This window comes from Notamacropus eugenii, chromosome 5, assembly GCF_028372415.1.
Source record: "Notamacropus eugenii isolate mMacEug1 chromosome 5, mMacEug1.pri_v2, whole genome shotgun sequence".
Classification (NCBI taxonomy): Eukaryota; Metazoa; Chordata; class Mammalia; order Diprotodontia; family Macropodidae; genus Notamacropus; species Notamacropus eugenii.
Window position 1 is genome coordinate 342,191,115 of NC_092876.1, and position 23,863 is coordinate 342,214,977.

The 23,863-nt window shown below is 38.3% G+C and overlaps 1 protein-coding gene across 2 annotated transcripts in view; it reads right to left on the reverse strand.

Annotated features, from left to right (window-relative positions):
* Window positions 1-8,740: 8,740 nt before the first annotated feature.
* LOC140506523 (protein mono-ADP-ribosyltransferase PARP14-like) overlaps window positions 8,741-23,863 on the reverse strand; it is a 94,468-nt gene continuing 79,345 nt past the window's right edge. For both annotated transcript variants that reach the window (XM_072613797.1, XM_072613796.1), the window contains exons 16-17: window positions 17,638-17,812; window positions 8,741-14,885 (exon numbers count right to left, since the gene is read on the reverse strand). In XM_072613797.1, coding sequence (XP_072469898.1) covers window positions 14,596-14,885; window positions 17,638-17,812 — 465 coding nt within the window. In that variant the 3' untranslated portion in view covers window positions 8,741-14,595. The remainder of the gene's footprint in view (window positions 14,886-17,637; window positions 17,813-23,863) is intronic.

The window sequence follows — 23,863 nt, forward strand, 5'->3', positions numbered from 1 at the left end:
CTTATGATCCTTTCCCTCCCCATGAGTGTCGACCTCAGACTGCATTCTCTTCCCCATGCCCTCCCTTCCATCCTCCCCCCCACCCTGCTTGTGCCCCTGTCCCCCACTCTCCTGTATTATGAGATAGGTTTTCCTATCAAAATGAGTGTGCATTTTATTCTTTCCTTTGGTGGAATGTGATGAGAGTAGACCTCATGTTTTTCTCTTGCCTCCCCTCTTTATCCCTCCACTAATAAGTCTTTTGCTTGCCTCTTTTATGAGAGATAATTTGCCCCATTCAACTTCTCCCTTTCTCCTCCCGATATTTCTCTCTCACTGCTTGATTTCATTTTTTTTTTTTTGAGATATGGTCCCATCCTCTTCAGTTCCCTCTGTGCACTCTGTCTCTATGTATGTGTGCTTGTGTGCATGTGTGTGTGTGTGTACTCCCACCCAGTACCCAGATACTGAAATGTTTCAAGAGTTGTAAATATTGTCTTTCCATGTAGGAATGTAAACAGTTCAACTTTAGTAAGTCCCTTATGACTTCTCTTTGCTGTTCACCTTTTCATGCTTCTCTTCATTCTTGTGTTAGAAAGTCAAATTTTCTTTTCAGCTCTGGTCTTTTCATCAAGAAAATTTGAAAATCCTCTATTTCATTGAAAGACCATTTTTTCTCCTGAAGTATTATACTCAGTTTTGCTGGGTAGGTGATTCTTGGTTTTAGTCCTAGTTCCTTTGACTTCTGGAATATCCTATTCCATTCCCTTCGATCCCTTAATGTAGAGGGTGCTAGATCTTGTGTTATCCTGATTGTATTTCCACAATACTTGAATTGTTTCTTTCTAGCTGCTTGCAATATTTTCTCTTTCACCTGGGAATTCTGGAATTTGGCCACAGTGTTCCTAGGAGTTTCTCTTTTTGGATCTCTTTCATGCGGTGTTCTGCGGATTCCTTGAATATTTATTTTGCCCTCTGGTTCTAGAATCTCAGGGCAGTTTTCCTTGATAATTTCATGGAAGATGATGTCTAGGCTCTTCTTTTGATCATGGTTTTCAGGTAGTCCCAGAATTTTTACGTTGTCTCTCCTGATTCTATTTTCCAGGTCAGTTGTTTTTCCAATAAGATATTTCACATTATCTTCCATTTTTCAAATCTTCATGCTATGTTCTGTGATATCTGTCTTTCTCATAAAGTCCTTAGCATCCATCTGTGCCATTCCAGTTTTTAAAGATCTATTTTCTTCAGTGAGCTTTTGAATCTCCTTTTCCATTTGGCTAATTCTGCTTTTGAAATCATTCCTCTCCTCATTGGCCTTTTGAACCTCTTTTGCCAATTGAGTTAGGCTAGTTTTCAAGGTGTTAATTTCTTCAACATTTTTTTGGTTCTGCTTTAGCAGGGAGCTGATCTGCTTTTCATGCTTCTCTTTCATCCCTCTCATTTCTCTTCCTAGTTTTTCCTCCACCTCTCTAACTTGATTTTCAAAATTCTTTTTGAACTCTTCCATGGCCTGAGCCCATTGGGTGGGCTGGGACACAGAATCCTTGATTTCTGTGTCTTTGCCTGATGGTAAGCATTGTTCTTCCTCATCAGAAAGGAAGGGAAGAAGTGTCTTTTCTCCGAGAAAGTACCCTTCAATAGTTTTATTTCTTTTCCCTTTTCTGGGCATTCTCCCCAGCCAGTGGCTTGACCTCTGAATATTCTCCTCACACCCACCTCGCCTCCTGGTCCTCCCAGCCAGCATTTAGTGACTGAGATTCAAATGCTGCTTCCCACCTTAGGGCTTTTGGCGGGGGCAGGGCTGCTATTCAGTGTGATAATTAAGTTCAGATGGTCAGGTCGGGGCAGGGCCGCCTCTCAGGCTCTGTTCACTCAGGAGGTTTATGCACAGACCTTCCACAATGGATCCAGGCTCCCGCCCGCTTGGGAAGCCCCTGTCTGCAGCCACCTCTCAGCTTCTATCTCCCAGGGGGGCCTGAGCCATGGGGGTACCCCACTCCCCTCTCGACCCACCAAAGAGACTCTCTCACCGACCCTAGTCACCTGTGAGTGGGGGAGCTTGTGCCGCCGCTGGAGATCCTGTCCCCGAAGCCTGCTTGGATCTGTACCTCTCGGAGCCCCAGCCGCCGCAGGTCTGGGCTGGGCTCCGCGTCTGCAGCACGAGGGACCCTTTGCGAGAGGTTTGCAGGTCCCTCTGTGGGTGGAGGGACCCGCGTGGCCGCTGGAGGTCCCGTCCCCGTAGCCCGCTCGGATCTTTTCCTCATGGTGTCGCAGCCGCTGCAGGGCTGCACTCAGCTCCCAGTCCTGGCGCCCAGTCCGTAGCACGAAGGACCCCCCGCGAGAGGTTTGCAGGTGTCTCCGGAACAGAAATCTCCCTCGCTCCAATATTCCGTGGCCTCTGGGTGCAGAATTCACAGTGAGTTGGTCCCCTCTAGCTGTTCTGTGAGTTGTGGGTTCGGAGCTATGTGTATGTGTGTCTTTCTACTCCGCCATCTTGGCTCCGCCCCCCAGGAATTTTTTTGTAGAGCACTCAGATTGGTTAATTTGCAGTCCAGCTGTCTTCTTCTGAATATGAAAAATAGGAACCACATTCTGTAGGGACATCTGGATTCCATCCTTCAATTTGCCATTACACTTTTTAATTACTAGAATCTATATAAACCATTGAAATCAATATTTAGGACTTATTAAACACTAAAAATCACTTCAGTTATGTAAAACAAACAAAATTTGAAATGTGAGTAACTTTCTTTGGTATTGTAATGTATTGTAATGTAATTGTATTGTATTGTATTGTATTGTATTGTATTGTATTGTAATGTAATTGTAATGTATTGTAATGACTCACATAATACAATAGCATCTTTGTCTTTCCAGACAAAACTCTGTGATGGAGAAATAATCTCAGAGAGAGGGGATCAATCACTTCTCTGAAATGATCAAATTCAATTCAATCATTTTTTAAACTTTTCCCACTCTCTGTGACCCTATTTAGGGTTTTCTTGGCAAAGACACTAGATTGGTTTGCCATTTCCTTCTCTAGTTCATTTTACAGATGAAAAAACTGAGGCAAACAAGGCTAAGTGACTTTCCCAGTATCACACAATTAATATATGTGTGATTCAGACTTAAACTCAGGAAGATAAGTCTTCCTGATTCCAGGCTTGGCACCTTATCCTTTCTGTCACCTAGCTGCCCCTATGACTACAACAAAGTAAAGTATAGATTTAAATTGAATAACAACCTCACAACAATTGAAAATGAATATCCAGCATTACAAAGAACAAGAATATCCTCAGAGAAAAATATGTAAACCCTCCCTTCTCATCTCACTTCTTTTCAGAGATTAAGAGTCCACAGACATGATATATTACTTTCAGATGTTTATATAGCATTGGCTTTTGCTGAATTTTTTCTCATCTTCTCTTTTTCTCTTTAAAACCATTATTTGTTATATGATATTGCTTTCTTGGAGGGAAGGAAAAGAATGCAGTAAGACATTCTGGTAGTATACAAAAATATCAAAATTTTATTTTGATTAGAAATCCATCCTCCAAGCCCTTTTGCATGACTCTCTTCATTGATGGGGATTATTTAATGTTCCATGTTTTGTGAGGGGCAGAGTTGGCAAGAACTTAGGGGAGAAAGTAGATCCTGTCTTCTGTCTTCCAGCTTCAAGAGAGGAGACAAGGGGTCCTAGACTTGATTCAGGTCTCTGAAGAAAGAGAAAGACTCTGGGATGAAGTCAGCATGTAGAGGAGCCAGCACTCTTGATGATGTTCATAACCCCACATTGCTACACTAGAGACTTTGGAGAGTTTTTCCTAAAATAGATCTGAGACTCTTGATTGATCTGAATTGTCTTGCTCCCACTGGGAGCACATTACTTGTTCTAATTCTGATCTTTGTTTTGTTATTGACACAGACACTTTCTGTTGGTTTCTAGTACATGGAATGGCAGAAAGCAATGTCACCAGAGAAGAGAAAATGGGTAAATATGGTAGTTACTGGGTGGGTCCTTTGACAGGAAATCTTCCTTGTTTTTCATGTAATTTGACATTAAATTAAAAATATAACTTGAGATCATTAACAAGATGGAAGAAATCAGTTCCTTTGGGGGCCATCCCTGAGCTGAGCTGGGGTTTAGTTCTTGATTATTTTTTTCAAACAGCAATTGAGACACTTGGAAAAATATTTCTTTGGAAAACTCTTGTTGTTTTTTTAAAAAACGGATACTTTACAGCTGGAGCTGATATGAAGTTCAATTTTGAGAATTTTTTCCATAATATAAAGTATGCTCATGTAAGACAGGCTGTTTATCTTGATAGATAAGAGCTCTGAACCTGGGATTCTGAGATGTGGGCCCAAACCTTGTCACTGACACTTACTAGCTGTATGAGCTTCAGTGTGTCAAATGACTCTCAGTCTCTTCACTTACAAAGTTTCCTATCTATAATTCTTAACTCGTAGGGTTTCTGTGTCATGAGCAATGTATGTAAAGTGTTTAGTATACCTTAAAATTCCATACCTTAAAGTGAGCAGCTAGGTAGCACAGTGGATAGATCACCTGCTCTGGCATCAAGAACTGAGTTCAAATCCAGCCTTAGACACTTAGTAGCTGTCTGACCCTGGGCAAGTCACTTAATCCCAATTGCCTGAGTGCAACTGAGAATACAAGCAACTGAGAAGAGTGGGGAACATGTTCAGCAGACAGTAAATAGGTGGAAGAACCAAAAGATATTAGAAATTCTGTTGAACTGGAAGATCAAGTTCTACCTCCAGTGTGTTCCTGAGTCTCTTATGTTCCTTTCAAGTATGTTCCTCCATGCTGGTGTTAGGGTCATATGCTATATAATTTATCTTACATAGCTGTGGTTCACACATGATCCCTATGCCTATCCATTCTGCCAGTTGGTATGTGAATATTGATGGAAGAGAGAGTTACAGGTTTATGGAAAGGCTGTTTTGCCATTACTCGTATTACTTTACTATTTTATTAGAGGCAGCTAGGTGGCAGAGTGCATACAGTTAAATCCAGTGTCAGACATTTACTGTCTGGGTGACTCTGGGAAAATCACTTAATCTGTGTTAAATAAAATGAGAATCATAATAGTGCCTACCTCCCAGGGTTGTTATAAGGGTAAAATAAGATGTTTTTAAAGTACTTTGCATTGTATGTGGTACATAGCAGGTGCTATAGAGTTGCTGATTCCATTCCCTCCATTTCCTTCCTTCTCTTTTATTAAACATCTTTGCTTTGAACCAAGTGATTAGTAAAAGTTGCATTACTCCAACCTTAAAGCTATGGTTTGGAGAGGATTCTGATCCTCAAATTAACTTGAATCTGAGCTAATTTGGGGAGACTAGTGAGGAAGGGAGTGTGGTGTATTTGTGTTCTCTATTGTTTTACATGAAAAAAAGGTACAATTGTTTCCTTGAAATCTAGACTTTCTGGAAGTATCTGAGACAAAATCTCTGTAACCCTGAATCATCTTAATTGTGGCTCTGCATAGGTCTGTGTGGGCATCAATTACCTTCTGTTGAGCCAACAGAATAAAGAATTCCCATAACCTTTCTCTTCAGAAGTGAAATGAATCCAGTTTTTTGAAGATGATACTGAGTATAGAGCCCTGGCTAAAGATTAAAAGTGCAGTACAGTGGGCAAAAGAAGGAGCTGGTTGAAAGCACTAGGTGGCAGTGCTTTTAGCCTGTTTCAAATCCTTCAGGATAAAAGCAAATATTTCACAGTCTCAAATTCTATCCTAGGTCTGCCAGTGTCAGGTAAATATTACCCTAGGCAAGTCTCACTTAAATGTAAAATAAAGGAAATAGGCCCTTTTCAAGTCCCATTAAGATCTAAATCTATATTTCTCTTATCTTCATTTGAACTTTTACTTTTTTGAGATGATTGTTGTTTACATATATGTATATGAGTATATATGTGTGTGTGTGAGTATAGAAAAATTATACCTTTCCTTGAAATATTAGTGCCCTTCTCACATTGTATTAGTTTCCTGGTTCTGATGAATGGTCTCATATTCCTCAAAGTACCAAGGAAATGTGAAGTCAAAATACAAAATATTTGAAATTTTTCAAGAACTACATAGTACATTAAAAAAATGTCTCATAGTGGATTTTGATCCATCTCAGAACCACGAAGACCTGGTTTTAAGTCTTATCTTACTAAGTTGCTGGATTTGTGGCCCTAGATAAATCATTGCTCTAGGTAACTCTTGAGGACCATAAACTATTGAGAAAGTGCCTATCTGCATGGTGGAGGGTTTCCTCATTTAGGGATTACCTATACTAAAGAAATTCTGAGTTTAATCCCTACCCCTTCAGTCAGTCCTGAGGACATCTTTCCTTATAAAAACAAACATAACTGACAAAGGGATTACTGTAAATAGCCCAGAAATGTTTCCATATTTGTAGGGAGGTTAGAAGAGATGATCTCTAACATCCTATCTATCTCTATCTTCTAGGATCTAAGGGCATGTGTGCTTGATGGAAGTGAAGTAAATCTTTACAATTTCAAGCCAGTGGGACCAATTTCAGAGACACATTAGTGTTGCTACCTCCCTGGGTAGTCTAGTAATGAGTACACTCTCCCTCGCTTACACTGTCCTTAAAGATTGTCCATGGCATCTCATTTTCTCTATTTTTTTCAATTTTGCTTTTAGTTCTGAATTATCTCTTCTTTCTGATCCCCAACTCCTTGAGAAGACAAGAAAAATAAGAAACTATTACAAATATGCATATTCATATAAGATATATTCTTGCATTAGCCATGTCAAAGGAAGAAAGGTTGAAAGAGAGGAAAATATGTTTCAGTTTGTGTTCTGAGTTCATCAGCTCTCTCTCTGGAAGTGGATAGTATGTTTCATTTTGAGTCATTTGAAATTGTGATTGATTATTGCATTAAGCAGAGTTTACAAAATCTTTCAAAATTGGTTATCTTTAAAATACTGCTACTATATTAATTTTTGTGTTGATTCTGTTCATTTTATGTTGCTAACCTCCCCAGGTTTTTCTGAAACCATCCGCTTTATCTTGTCCTAGAGCACAATAGTATCCTAGCACATTTTTATACCATAACATGTTTAGACATTGTCCAATTGATGGGCAGGTCATCAATTTCAAATTTTTTGCCACCACAAATATATATATACACACACACACACGTGTATATATATATATGTTTCTGTATATTTTATGTATATATATTATACACAGACATATATTTACATATACAGATACATATACATATATTTATATACACAGGCATACATTCATACAGAAGCACATACTCTACACTTTTGCCTTCATTGTTGTTGCTATTCTCTTTGAGATCCAGACTTAGTAATGGCATGCTGGGTCAAAGAGTATGCGAATTTTTAATAGCCTGCAAGTATAGTTTCAAATTGTTCTCTAGAATGGTTAGCCCAGTTCACAACTATATCAAAAGTGCATTAGTGTACTTACTGGTTGACTTTCCCTCTAACATTTATCATTTTCCTTTTCTGTCATGTTAGTTCATCTGATAGATGTGAGGTGATATTTCAAAATTGTTTTAATTCCTCTAATTATTAGTGATTTAGACCATTTTAAATATGGATATTGACATTGGATTTCTTCCTCTGAAAACTGTCTATTCTTATTCTTTGACCACTTATCAATTGGGGAACTGAGTCTTTTTCTTGTAATTTTACTCAATTCTCCATAACTTTTAGAAACGAGACCTTTATGAGAGAAACTTTCTGCAAAGACTTTCCCTGTTTCTTGCTTGTCTTGTAATTTTGGCTAATTTAGTTTTGCCTGTACAAAATCTTTTTACTTTATTGTAATCAAAATGATCCATTTTTACCTTCTATGAACCTCTTTATCTCAACTGGTCTTTAACTCTTCACCTATCCATAGATTTAACACATCATTTCTTTCATGTTCCACTAATTTTCTTCTGATGTCATTCTTTATATCTAAATTGTATAACCATTACGAGTTTATCTTGCAATGTGATTTGAGAAGTTGCCAAGCCTAGAGGCCTGTATTGGGCTACCCGAGTCTTTCTTACCTCACCTCCCGAGGTCTTCGGCTGGCCACGCCAGATAAACGTATGAGAGAAAGGACGTTCCAGAGTCAAACAGGGGTTGAGCTTTATTACAGGGTTTCGGTTACAAATGCAGGGAGGTCTTCCTTAGGAGGAAGAGGGGGAGATTTCCTAAGGAGGCTAGATCTTAAGGGATTGGAAGTAGAAGTACAAGTGGGGAGAGAGGGGGAGGGGAGAGAGGAAAGAAAAGAAGCGGAGCCCTACTGTCCTCTTGGCCCCACACGTGCTAAGAGAGAGCTTTCTGGCTTCCTTAATCCTACTTAATCTTCAGCCACACAGTTTGCATCTCAATACCATGCTGTTAGGTAACTAGGTGTGCTCCAATCCGGGACGACCTCGAGGGCAGGGAGACTCCACCCATCAGGTATCTCCGGGGGAGAGGCGGAAATACCCGAGCTAGCCGAGCTAGCTCAGTCTGACCTTCTCGAACCCCCGCTGTTCATGGAGGGCCTCGTAAGACTCTAAGATTTAGAAGTCCCACTTTTACCTGCCCGAGACTGTCCACACGGAATTGAGCTTCCAGTCCCCACAAGAAGTGGTAGAAGGAATGCTACTAGCAGCTGCTGGGCAGATGTTAGACCAATAACACCAGCACATAGGAGGACTGCTAACACAGGTTTTGATCTGCTTTTCCAAAGGAAAGACAGTGTCAAAGGGATTAGTAAACTACTTTGATTAAACACTGAGAAAGATACGTAAGTAGGAAGAAGTGAAGATCCAAGAAAGAATCCAATAGACAGGGCTCCAATTGTCTAAACAAAGTAATAGGTATATACATAATAACCAGAACAGGAAACAACAACATCTGGATTCACAAAGCCAGGGAGACCCTTAACAATGCCTATTCAAAGTCTAGTCTGGCAAAATCAGAAAGAAACGTTCTTCCCATGAGTGAGCGCCAAAGTAACATGCCAACCTCCTAGTATATATACTTTTCAACTAATAGGCTCAGAGCCAGAAGGCATCACAACCTAGTGCTTATTTGGCTCAGTGCCAAAAGGTGTGAAAGCCTATGAGACTCAGCATGAAATGTGTCACAGATGTGAACTGGGCTGGAGTTCAAAGCTGCAAGATATCCATGATTGAAATAATTTTGTACTTTTAGACCTAGGAACAGAACCCCTGTTCCAAGGAAAAAAGCAATTTCATGTGGTTACATAGGCCTATAAATGACCAAGGAAGATTTTATATTCCCTGAATCCTTCAGAAGTTTCACCATACCCAGTTGCCACAAGTCTACTTTCCAGTTTTCTTAAATAATGAATTCTTGTTTCATTAACTGCATCTTTGGGTTTATCAATCCCAGGCAATTGCACTCATTTTCTTCTGTATATTATGTAGCTAATATGGTCCACTAATCAAACTCTCTGTTTCTTATCTAGTGCCAAATTGTTTTTCATGATTACAGTTCTGTAGTATAGTTTGAGATCTGGACCTGCTAACCTTTCCCCCAACTCCACCCCCTCCACTGTTATTCTCTAAATCAACCTGAAAATGAACTCTTACATTTAAAAGATTTGGTGGAATCTTTTCTCTTTGCACACTTTATAGTGACATGACTTCTGGGCTGAGAAGATTGGAGGAATATACTAGAGATATGCTAGAACTTGCTTGAAGCAACTTAGGAAAGCTGGTTGTTAATTTTTCAGTGTGAAGAATTTATCCCTTAGAAATTGGCAAATATTAGAAATCAGGACTTACTTTGTTTATTGTTTTGTTGATTTTCTAAACTTAAGAAAGTGATGGAGAAAATGTTGAGAATAAAAATTAAACTTAAAACTGAATAATCATGAAAAGCTATTAAAAATTTACCAGTACACTCCTAGACATACCCAAATGAGGGTGGTGGGTTACACTCAAACTGCTTATATTGCCTCTGAATCCTAACAGAAGTTAGCTAGGAAAATGAAGAATGCTCTTTTGTCCTAAGTGAACTCAGAGTCAGTTGCAAAGTTGTATAGTGGCTTATTGTGAAATAGTATAAACTTTATATTTCATACACACACACACACACACACACACACACACACACACACACACACACATATATATATACATTTGTTATTTATTTTTGACTCAATCTATGATTTAAATTGTAGGTGGAGCCACTAGTGAGGGACTCCTTCTGCCAAATGTAGATTAATCCCGTCTCTAAAGCTTATAGGTTTATATTTTAGTTGTGTCTACACACTGTCATAAGCAGGCATGACAAGGTCAATGGTAGTGTTCTTCAATCATTTACAAAGCTGGAAATAGAGCTAGCACTAATGTGGAAGAGCAGTAGATTTAGGTTCATTATTAGGAAAGAGCTCTGATCATTGTTCCACTATTGGAGATGACATTGTGAAGTAATTGTAAGACAGCATGGTTGTGTGATGCAAAACATACTGGACCTTGATTCAGAAAGATCTGATTTGAAATCCTGCTTTGAGCATTTATTGGCTATGTGTGCTTTGGCAAGTCACCTAATTTCTTTGAGCCTCAATTTACTCCTCTATAAAATGGGGAAATAGCACCTACCTCCCAGAGTTGTGATTATCAAATGAGATAAAATCTTTAAAGTGCTTTGCCAACCTTAAAGTGCTATATAGATGCTATGTATTATTTTTAGTGATATCCTCACAAGTGTCTGGCTGTCCATGAATTGGGGATACTACAGAAGAGATTTCCATATCAGATCTAGATGAATTCTGTGTCTCCTTCCTGATCTAAGAGGCTGTGATTCATTCATTTTGCCTGGGATGCTGAGTTTTGTTTCTCCGGACAGTCAAAATTTTTCATTGTTCTAGGCATTCAAGAGGAGCAATCCCACCACCTTAAGAAGAACTTCTCTTGGGGGCAGAGCCAAGATGGTGAAGTAACAGCATGGACTTTCTAGAGCTTTCCCCTCAACCCGGGCAAATACCTGTAAAAAATGACTCTAAACAAATTATGGAGCTGAAGAACCCAAAGAAGAATGGACTAAAGCAAATCTCCAGCCCAAGACAGCCAGGATGGTCATGTGGAAGTGTGTATCACACCACACTAGGAGCAGAGCACAGTCCCATGTGGGCCAACCTGAGCAGGTCCTGGGGGACTGAATCTCTCAAATTTGTGGTGGTTTCCAGATTTCATGACCCCAAAATGCTGAGGACAAATTGAAAGCTCAGTGTAAAAGCCTGTGGGATGTGTGAGAGAGAGAATAGAGTGGTCTGGTCCCATACGCAGGGTGACAGAGAGGGGAGGGCTGGAGGAACCTACAAAATGCCACAGCAGCAGCAGAGACAGCTCTAGTCACTATTTCTAGAGTTCTAGGTCCACACATTGTGGTCTGGGACAGTACACTCCCACCCCCACTTGCAGGAGAGAAGTGCCTTGACAAAGACCTCAGAATTCCAGTAAATGGCTGGAGAAATAAGCAAAAACCAGGAAAAGACTCAGACTATAGAATCTTACTTTGGTCATAAGGAAGACCAAAACATGTGAACAGAAGACAACAAAGTCAAAGTCTCCAACAAAATATGAATTGCTCACAAGTCATGGAAGAGAAACTCAAAAAGAATTTTGGAAATCAAGTATGAGAAGTAAAACAAAAACTGGGAAGGGAAATGAGGGTTATACAAGAAAATCATGAAAAATGAGTCAACTGCTTGCTAAAGGAGATCCAAAAAAAATGCTGATGAAAATGACACCTTAAAAAAGAGATTAACCCAAATAATAAAAGATATTCAAAAAGTCATGGAGGAGAAAAATATCCTACAAAGCAGAATTGGTCAGATGGAAAAGGATGTGCAAGAACTCATTGAAGAAAATAATTCTTTAAAGATTAGAATGGAGCAGATAGAAGTTAATAACCTTATGAAAACTCAAGAAATTATAAAACAAAACCAAAGGAATAAAAAATGTGAGTATGACAATGTGAAATATCTCATTGGAAAAACAACTGACCTGGATAATAGATCCATGAGAGACAATTTTAAAATTATTGGACTACCTGAAAGCCATGATCAAAAAAAGAGCCTAGATATTATCTTTCAAGAAATTATCAAGGAAAACTGCTCTGATATTCTAGAATCAGAGGGCAAAATAAATATTGAAAGAGTCCACTGATCACCTCCTCAATGTGATCCCAAAAGGAAAACTCCCAGGAATATTGTAGCCAAAGTCCAGAGCAACCAGGTCAAGGAGAAAACATTGCAAGTGGGCAGAAAGAAACAATTTGAGCACTGTGGAAATATAATCAGGATAACACACAACCTAGCAGTTTTTACACTGAGGGATCACAGGATATGGAATAAGATATTCCAGAGGTCAAAGGAGCTAGGATTAAAATCAAGAATCATGTTCCCTGAATATAATACTTCATGGAAGAAAATGGTAATTCAATGAAATAGAGGACTTTCAAGCATTCTTTTTTTGTTGTTTCATTTGTAATTCCATATATTTAATTTTGCACATTTAAATACATGATTTTGAGAAGAGGTTCATAGGTCTTATCAGATTGCCAGAGGACTCTATGACACAGAAAATATTAAAACCTCCTACCCTAGCCTGTCAAGATTCCTTTTTTAGAGTCTCACTTTTTTATTCACTGTGTTATATATATATATTTCTGCTACTTTTGTGTCATCTGCAAATCTGGTAAGCAACATTTGTTTTTCAGTCCTTATTCAGTTGTGCCCAACTCTTTGTTTTCTTGTATTTGGTTTTGTGTTACACAAGAAAATATGGTCTGCTTTATTTTGCATTCCAACTTCATAGTTCTTTCTCTGGATGTGGATGGCATTTTGCTTGAGTCCTTTGGAAATATTTTCAGTCCTTGCATTGCTGTGAAGGGCTGTCTATCAAAAACAATCTTCACACACTGTGCCTGTCACTGTGTATAATGTCCTCCTGATTCTGTTTACTTCAGTTCATGTAAGTCTTTTCAGGATTCTCTGAAGTCTGACTGTTTGTCATTTCTTATATCGCAGTAGCATTCCATTCCATTCATATACTACAACTTATTCAGGCATTCTCCAATTGATGGGCATTTCCTCAATTTCTTATTCCTTGCCACTACAAAAAGAGCTGCTATAAATATATCTATACATGTGGATCCTTTCCCCATTTTTATGATCCCTTTGGGATACAGCCCTAGAAGTGTTACTTCAGGGTCAAAGGGTATGCACATATTTATAGCCCTTTGGGCATAGTTCTGAATTGTTCTCAAGAATGTTTGGATCAGCTCACGTTTCCACCAACAATAAATTAGTGTTCCAACTCTGTCACATGTTCTTCAACAATTACCATTTTCCTGTTTTGTCATGTTAGGTAATGTGATAGGTATGATGTGATACCTCAGAGTTCTTTTCATTAACATCTCTCTAATCAAGAGTGATTTAGGGCATTTTTTCATATGACTACAAATAGCTTTAATTTGTTCCTCTGAAAACTGCCTGTTATATCTTTGACTATTTGTTAACTGGGGAATGACTTGTATTCTTGTAAATTTGACTCAGTTATCTGTATATTTTAGATGTGAGGCCTTTATCACAGACACTAGTTTTTAACCATATTAGTCATGTTATTATATATAAGGAATAGAGAAAAAAATATGAAATAAATAAAGTGAAAATGGCATGCTTTAATCTGTATTCAGACTCCATCCAATCTTTCTCTGGATGTTTGTCATCATGAGTCATGTGGAATTGTCTTGAGTCATTATATTGCTGAGAAGAGCTACATCATTCACAATTGTTCATTTTGCAATATTTCTGTCACGGTGTACAATATTCTCCTGCTTCTGTTCACTTCACTTTGCATGAGTTCATGTAAGTTTCTCCAGGTTTTTCTAACACCAGTCTGTTCATCATTTCTTATATCACATAAATGCTCCATTAAAATGATGTACCATAACTTATTTAGTCATTCTCCTGTTGCTGGGCTTCCCCTCAATTCCCATTTCTTTACCACCACATTAAGAGTTGACATAAATATTTTTGTACAAATATGTCCTTTCCCCCTTCTAAAAATTGTTTTGGGGATACAAACTTGTATTGGTATTCCTGGAGCAAATGGTATACACAGTTTTATAGTCCTTTGGTACAGTTCCAGATGGCTCTACGGAACAGGTGAATCAGTTCACAACTAAATCAAGAGTGCATTATTGTCCCAATTTTCCCACATCCATTTGAAAATTTATCATTTTCCTTTTCTGTCTTATTAGCCAAACTGATAGGTGTGAGATTTTAAGACAGAGTTGTTTTAATTTGTATTTTTCTAATCAATTGTGCTTTTGAGCATTTTTTTCATATAACTATAAATAGCTGTTCTTCATCTGAAAACTGTAAGTTCATTTCCTTTGATCATTTATCAATTGGAGAATGAATACAAGAAGCAGAAATTAAAAATCTCACTGAGTATAATGCAAAAAAATACTAATTGTGGCAACACAAAAAACCACTGTAACCTAAAAAAACTTTACTGAATCCTAAAACATGATTCAAATAAGTGTCTATACAATACGTCTTGGATGAGAAACCAAAATGTTATTTTCTGAAAGTAATGAGGTATTCAGGATAAGCATGATTATCATAAAATATGACAAATAAGCTTGGATTTGTCACATGATCAGTGACACTGTCATATTGAACAGAAGCATCTTGAGCTGTCTTTTTTGGAGGGACAACGTATGATTGATTTCCAAGAGTGTATTCACCAGTAAGTACTCGCACATAATACATATGCTTCTTCCCATTGATATCTGGCTTGGAGTACATATCATCAGCTGAATATGAGGCATTGATAGCAAAATAAGTTCCTTTTCCCCACACGGCAGCTGTGAAAAAGAAGAAAACATTTTAACAAAATTAAGATTATGGAATGCGTACTTTTATACCAATTATGATGATGTCTGGACATATGACCAAAGGAATAAAATCTTATTTCATTTTGTGGGGATGTTCTCTTCACAGTCATCACATTTAATCTTCCATTTCAATCCACATTCATATTTTTATGTAACATCTTTCCTTACTAAATTCCTTAAAGTGTGAGCTTTGCCTTATTTAATCATTGCATTCCCCTGCTCTAAGAATTTACAAAAATCACTTCTCTAATAAATGTTTGTTAAGTTGAATTCAGAATCTCCTTCATTAAGCTAATACTACTTTATAATCTGTCTAGGAGTCACTTTATTACAAGCAAAACCTTTTATATAGACAATGACTACAACTAAGTAAGCAAAGTCAATATAATGAAGCAAGAAATACCTAGTCAACTCCAAGGTCAATGATCAATCAGCTTGGCAGTTGACAAGCATTTATTAAGCACTTATTATATGCCAGACATGGTGTTAAGTGTAGGTATAAAGAGAGAGGCAGAAACATGGTACCTGTCTTTCAGGAACTCACATTCTGATAAAGAAGATGACATGCCAACAGTGATGTACAAGATATATAAGAAATCAATGGAAGGGATTCTCAGAGGGGAGACCACAGTGGTAGGGAAGACTTCCTGCAGAATGTGTTATTTAGCTGGCCCTTGAAGTAGGTTTGTGAAGCCAGTTGGCAGAGGTAAGGAGTGAGAGCATTTGAGGCATGGGGGATAGTTAGTGCAAAGACTCAGAACTGGGAAATAGAGTACAGTGTGTGAGGAACAGCAAGGAAGACAGTGGAGCTGGACTGGTAAGGGTATAAACTATGAAAAGACTGCAAAGACAGAGAAAAGCTAGATTGTAAAGGACTTTAAATGGACCCAAACATTTCATATTCAATTCTGGAGAAAATAGGGAGGCACTGATATTCACTGAACATAGGAGTGGCATTGTTGGCCCTGAGTTTTATGTAAATCACTTTGATGGCTGAGAGGAGGATAGACTGAAGTGGATAGAAACTTGAGGAAGGTAGATGAGAAAGCTATTACAACTCTCCAGGAGTGATGTGATGAAGGCCTGACTCAGGGTGTTGGCTGTGTGAGTGAAGAGAGGGGAATACAGATGAGAGATGTTGTGAAAGCAGAAACATGACTTGGCAACAGATTAGATATGTGGGGCAGTATCATACTGTCAAAATGAAAGGACACAGCCTTCCATTCTGTTGCGGGTTTAGAAATAGACTATGCTGGTGAATGTAAGCTTTGTTTCAGGGTATTTGTTGCATCACAATTAAATAAAACATATTGATCAATTTTTATTAATTCAGCTTTCCAAATAGTTATTCACATAATTCAAAGAGAATTGACAATTCCTGTGAAATGGACACAAACAGAAAAATATACCTCACAGAAGTCCCTTAATTTACCGCTGCAATTAAATCCCCTTTGGGTTCATATTATTGTGTATTTAAGTTACAACCTAACAATTGTTCATACTTTCTAGGTTTGATGATATTTTGGATATATGGGATGGTATAGTGGATCAGAGCAAGGGATATGGAGTGAAAATATACCTGGTTTCAAATCCTGATGAAAAAATTTTCCATCTATGATACTCAGAAGGCTCCTGAACTTCTTTGTGCTCCTATTTTTTCAAAGGTAAAATGAGGGGATCAGACCAATTTGAAGATCCCTTCTAGCCCTAAATCTCTAAGTCTCTGATCACTCCTCTCTGTCATGCAGATCACAACCGATCCAATCCTCATTCTTTTCAACTCTTGTTCATATCCTCCTCCTTGATGACCAGGTGACACATGCTTTTTATCCCCACCATATGTCTCTCTTTATACACATTATGTGTCTCATCCACTCTCTTTTGAGACTCCCATGATTTTGATTGCTTGGAGATAACTGTGTTCCATTATTTATAGCCATATATTATCAGGGAAAGGCTATTGAAGAAAAAAAGAGTGTGTGTGTGTGTGTATGTACGTGTGTGTGTGCATGCATGTATAGACATATGTATACTTCCTTAGGAAACCTAAAAGTGCTCTGTGATGGAATCTTGTTCATTTTTGGACTAAACTCCTTCTTACTCATCTATAGTTTCTACCTCAGATTTCTGATTTGATAGACTACCTCAATGGATGGAGACAACACAATCATCCATTTTAACCTGGCTGCACTACTTTCAAACTTCTCTGACTAACTTCTCCACCATGTCCCAGAAAGCTCATTATTGGAATAACCTCATCCTCCTGTAAGATCTCATCACTCTAGGAACTCCACCTCATTAGTACCCTCTGACTTCCTGGTTGGAAGTCGTGGGTGGGTAGGGGTGTCATAAACTTTGAATATACACTTAAGGAGGGAGCTCAACTAAAACATCTCATTTCTCACATAGCTGCACCATGTTCGGTCTTCTCCTGCTTTTCTATTCATGCCCTTTACAATTTCCATTTTGATTTATTTTTCTCCATTAGATTGTATGCTTCTTGAGGGCAGGGGCTGTTACTTCTGTGAGTGTATTTTTATCCCTAATGCTTAGCACAGTGACTGATGTGTAGTATGTGCTTCATAAATGTTGATTGATTGGAAAAGAAAGCAGATTCCATGTTGGCACACTTTAAAGTGTTCAGGTGGTGTGATATGCAAGTCACACCTCACCTTTGAACTTTTTGAAGCATTGCTTCAAAAATCACTGCTGCTTTACTTACCATTTTTCCCAGCATAACTGCGATTAAAACCGTGGCTATTGACATGGGACACTGAGTCAATATCCGTCCCATGGAAAAGGCATCTTTCATTTTCTGTGTGTTTGTTTTGGTCATCCATGAATATTTTCTTGGTCATATAGAAAGTCCAAAGTCTTATGTTCTGTATCCTCTGAATCTATAAATTACAAAAGGAAAATCACTTTGGAAATGAGCACAGTGTTAGGCATGATATACTCATGGAAGTGAATTAAAAAATGATCAATTCATAGGAATTCATTTTAGATTTTGTGTAGGGCAGTTTTTCTTTGAGTATTAAATAATGAAAATCAAGTTCAGTGCTATCTATTTTATTTTCCAGATATATTCACATATCCAGAAAACTTTGTAAATCTAAAGTTTTGTATGATTAAGCTTAGAAAAGAAATATTCCATTTTTTGGTCACTTTCTTGAATTTATGGTTTGTTTTGAATTGCACATCCGATGTCTTTAATATAGGGCACTCCTGGTGAGGATCCTAATCAACACAGATGGGCACTTGCTTGGGAACACAAAGCTGTAGAGAGTTGCTTGGAGCCCTGAAAGTTTAAATGACTTTCCTGGGTTTATACAGTCAATAGGCGTGAGTGGCTTAGTTTGAAACCAAGACTTCTTGACTCCAAAGCAAGTTATCTGTCCATTACTCTGTCTCGCATTGTCATTTTCAAGTTGAACAGTTTTTTAGCTCTTTTCTGATAAACAACATTTCGTAAAGGTTGGGAAAACACACACACAATCTCTCTCTCTCTCTCTCTCTCTCTCTCTCTCTCTCTCTCTCTCACATAAACACACACACACACACACACACACACACACACACACACACAGTGACATGTAATCACTGTGCTCCAAAAGTTCAAAGACAAACCTTGAGCAGAATCCTAATGTACAAATGCTTATTTATTTTTTATTATAAATAGTATTTTATTTTTTCCCATTAGATATATAGTTTTCAACATTCATTTTTTTATAAGATTCTTAAGTTCCAAATTTTTCTCTTTCCCTACCTCCTCTTTTACCTCCCTCTTCCCCATGATTTCACGCAGTTAAATATGTAATATGTATGCAATCATGTAAAACATATTTCCACTGAGAATGCCTTTTTAAAACAGTTTGGCCTAGGACTATGATCATGACTCATTGCATTTAAGTTTGTTAACAGATCTCAGGAGAGCTAGGGTCTATGACAATGGCTCACCCATCATAGCTACCAGTTGTAATATCTTACTATTTTTTTCTCTTTCTCTGAGTTAAAAGATAATTGAGGGACCGCCATTTTGAGTTTGACAATAAGTTAGACATTACTATACAGCGAATTAGATGAGTTACAACAAAAGCAGGTTCTGTCTTTGATAAATAGAAAATATAGTAAGCATTTTTAGGCAAAGAATACTTCACTGGGCAGTGCAAATTTTGTAACAGCAAGTCATTTTAATTATATTTCTGCTAATTTCTGTTAATATTCAGTATTACACAAAAATTTTAAGGAAAATTGAGTTGCTTTTTAATATGAAAGGAAAATACCAACTTCTAATAAAAGTTTGGTATTTTTGTCTTTATTATTGTCTCTTTTTTCATATTTAAGGCATTGATGAGGGGGAGCAGGGCTGATTTCTATTTGTAACTATTTGGACTATAACACCCATATGGTGCCAAGGATATCACATATATACAAGATTGAAAATAATTATCAAGAATTAGCAGTCTTGCTAACATTTTTGCTCATTTACATGATAGGACATTTTGATGACCTGACATTTGGAAATCTCTTTTGTCTTTTTCCTAATCCTAATTCTGCCCCTAATTTGTTCCATAGCTACAAGAAGAGTCCAAGACAATAGAAAACATAAGAAACAGGGAGGGTAGATTTCTGGTTCCAGGAGCCAAGATGGCATAGTGATCAGTAAACATTCTCTCCCTCCCCTTGTTGACCTTGACCAGCCTAGAGATTATTTCCCAGGGAAAAACGCTGGAACAGTGGAATCAGCAGAAGGGGCAAATAGACTGTCAGACCAGGAGGTTAGAAAGACTGCTAAAGAGGGTTCCTCTTGCTGTGGCCAAAGACGATGAGTGCAGGATCAGAGGTGTCCCAGACAGTCCCACTTCAACAAACTGAGTGAAGATACTGAACGCTAGGATGTTGAAGCTAGCAACTGCTAACACCAGGATTGCAGGTATGCCTCAGCATCCCAGTGGAATAGGGAAGACACTAGCAAAGAAATCTGAGCTTGCTCATGATGTAGCTCAGCAGAGGAGACTCCAACATCCAGACCACCCCTCCTCCACCCTTAACAAGTTACCTCCAGGATAACTGTAGGGAAACCCAAAAAGATCTAACCTGGCCTCTGCTTTCAAACACTAACCAACTCCACACCAGATAAGCTACCTCATTTCATTTCTAGTTGAAAGAACCAGAGCCCACAACAAACAAAGCCTCAAGTTTTAGGCACAAGAACTCTGGGATGCACCTCCCTGTGCCACAGATGCAGAGATCTATCTTAAAAGCCAGGAAAAGAGTTAATATCATAAATAAAAAGCAAAACAGAAAAGAAAAGACCATAGAATCTTTCTATGGGGACACGGACCAAAACACGAACACCAAAGAAGTCAACATTGAGACTGTATTCCCATCTGAAACTTCAGAAGGGAGTATGAACTGGGTCAGAAGAACAAAAAGCCTTTTTAGAAGAGCTCTGGAAGAATTTTAAAACCCAAATTAGAGAAATAGAAGAAAAAATGACCAATTATTTTAAAAAATATGAAAAAAGAAATGACAGAAGAATTTAAAAGGAAAATTGGACAAATGGGAAAAGAAGTACAAAACCTAACTGGAGAAAATAACTACTTTAAAAGAAAAATTGGACAGATAGAAAAGGAGAGGCAAAAGTTAACTGAAGAAAACAATTTGATTAAAAAAAAAAGCATCAAGCAAGTAGAAACTAATGAATCTATGAGACATTAAGAATCAGTGAAACAGAATCTGAAGAATGAAAAGATAGAAGAAAATGTAAAATATCTAATTGGAAAAAAAATGATCTGGAAAACAGATTCTGGAGAGAAAATCTACCAGAAAGACAGGATGAAGAAAAGAGCCTGGACAATATCATCCAAGAAATCATCAAGGAAACTTGCCCAGAAGTCCTAAATCCAGAGGGCAAAACTCATCGAAAAAATCCACCATTCACCTCCTGAAAGGGATCCCAAACTAAAAACACCAAGGAATATTGGTGCTCAATTCCAGAACTATGAAATGAAGGAGAAAATACTACAGGCAACCAGACAGAAACAATTCAAATATCAAGGAGCTACAGTCAGGATCACACAGGACCTTGCAGCTTCTACATTAAAAGACTGAAGGAATTAGAATATGATATTTTGTAAGGCAAAGGAGCTTGCACTACAACCAAGGATTAATTACCCAGCAAAGTTGAGCATAATATTTCAGGCAAGCAGATGGACATTCAATGAAATAAGGGATTTCCAGACCTTCCTGATGAAAAGGCCAGAATTCAAGAGAAAATCTGATATTCAAACACAGGTCTCAAGAGAGGCATAAGAAGGTAAAAAGTGGGAAAAAAACTTGTTACACAATATAGGCAAAATATTTATATCCCTATAAGTGAAGATGATTATTGTTAATCTTGAGAACTGTATGTTTATTATGAAATGTAAAAGGGAAAGATAGATAGAATGAGTGGCTATAAATTAATTGATGTGGTGGTAACGAATGTGATTTAAGGTGCAAAGCCATTGTAAAGGGGATGAGAAAAGGAAGAGGCAGAAAAAAATAAATTTCATCACACGAAAAAGCACAAAAATATATTATAGTAGAGGGAAAGAGGTGAGGGAGATGAGTATTTTTGAGTGGTGCTCTCATCTGATTGGATTCAGGAAGGGTACAACAAACTTGTTTAAGTGTAGAAATACAAGTAGCTCTATAGGCAATAGGAGGGGAAGGAGGAAAGAAAAGGGAGGGGAAGCCAAAAGTGAGGCAAGAAGTAGCAAGGGAAAAAGGGGATTAAAAGGGAGGGTGACTGAAAAAAAGGGAGGGAAGACTGAAGGAGGCAGTGGTCAAAAATTCAAACTCTATTGGTGAGGGGAAGGGAGAAGGGAGAACTAAAAACATAAACAAGGGGAAAGGAGATTGAGGGAAAGACACAAGTAGTAATCATAACTGTGCCTGTGAGTGGGATGAATTCTCCCATAAAATGGAGATGGATAGCAGAATGGATTAAAAACCATAATCTAACAATATGTTGTTTACAAGAAACACATTTGAAAAGGGGAAATACACAGAGGGTAAATGTAAAAGGTTGGAGCAAAATTTATTGTGCTTCAACTGATGTAAAAAAAGCAGGGGTAGCAATTCCAATCTTAGACAAAGCAAAAGCAGAAATATATCTAATCAAAAGAGATAAGGAAGGACACTATATCCTGCTAAAAAGCACTGTGGATGAAGAAGCAATTTCATTACTAAATATATATGTTCCAAGCGGTATAGCATCCAAATTCTTAGAGGAGAAGTTAAGGGAGCTACAGGAAGGCATAGAGAGCAAAACTATACTAGTGGAGGACCTCAACCTCCCCCTCTCTGAACTTGATAAATCTAGACTTAAAATAATCAAGAAAGAAGTTAAGGATGTGAATAGAACTCTAGGTAAGCTAGATATGATTGATCTCTGGAGAAAACTGAATGGGAATAGAAAGAAATACACCTTTTTCTCAGCGGTATGTGGCACATCAGCATAAAATTCAATTTCATCTGCCTTCTTACTCAGCCAGGAATCCCGCATTTGTCTAAGCTTTGCTTGTACTTTGCTTTTGATGGAATTAAATGTTGCCTTCTTAGAGGTGGATGAACTGTCCTGCTGGTAAATCCTGTGAAGTTCTCATTTTTCATTTAGCAACTTCTTAATTTCCTCAACATTTTCATCAAACCAGTCTTGGTGTTTGCAAGTGTTCTGACCCAGATGAGCAAATGCAAAGTTGTACACCAAATCTCTGAGAGCTGCCCACTCTTTTTCTGCCACTGTTGCCAGCTGTGTGTTGGCTCAATTTTTCCTTCAAGTCAACAGCAAACTGTTTACACTCAGAGAAGAACTCTAATTTTTTGACATTATTTCTTCTGGCAGTCTTTTTTCCTTGAGGGCAGCACTTTTGATTAATGAGAATATTTAGCTTGGAAAGGATAAGCCTATGATGAGTCCAGCACTCTGCACCACACATTGCCTTTGTCACTCGTACATCTTGTCTGTCTCCTTACAATCACATAATCTACTAGATGCCAGTGTTTGCTGTGAAGGGGCATCCATGAAGTTTTATTGAGTTTAGGTAAACAGAAGACAATGTTGGTGATGAGAAGGTCATGCAATGCACAAGTCTTCAACAATAAATAACCATTGCTGTTGCTGTTTCCAACTCCAGCCCTCCCCAGGACTCCCTTCCAAGTCTGGTAGTCTGAGCCTACTCTAGCATTAAAGTCATCCAGAATTATAAGCTTGTCCTCTTTTGGCCCACTGACAATAAGGGTCTCTTGGTCTTCATAAAATTTCTCTTTGACTTCATCAGGGTTTGTCATGGTGGGAGTATAGGTACTGATGATGGTGGCATGGCATTTTCCTGCAAGAGGCAATCGTATTGTCTGAGCCTATCATTCACTCCTTTTGGCAGGCATACCAGCTTGCTGATTAGATTAGTTTTGATTGCAAAACTCACATCAGCTTCGCAGCATGCCCCTTCACTGCACCCACTCCAGAAAAAAGTGTATTCAGCCCCACCTTCAGTAAGCTGGCCTTCATATGCCAACTTTGTTTCACTCAGGGCTGCTATTTGGATGTGATACTTGTTTAGTCCTCTTGCAACAAGAGCAGTTTGACTTTCAGGTCTACTGGATTTTGTGCTGTCTCTTCGTGTGTGAACGTTCCATGTGCTGATAGTGAGTGGAATCATCTTTGCAGATGTTTTCGTACATTTTTTTGTGTTTTGACTGCATAGTGGGATTCCCCGCCTGCTGTGGTAATCAGGTCAGAATTGGGTAAGCAGGCAATGTTTAGGGCACCTTTTCTAGCCTCCTTCCTCACACCAGGAGGTGAGCAGTGCGATCCTTAAAAGGCTGCGCAGACACCCAGGGGGCTGTGGAGTTCCACTGCTGCTTCCAATGCGAAACAACCCTATGTCATGGGCCGCCTG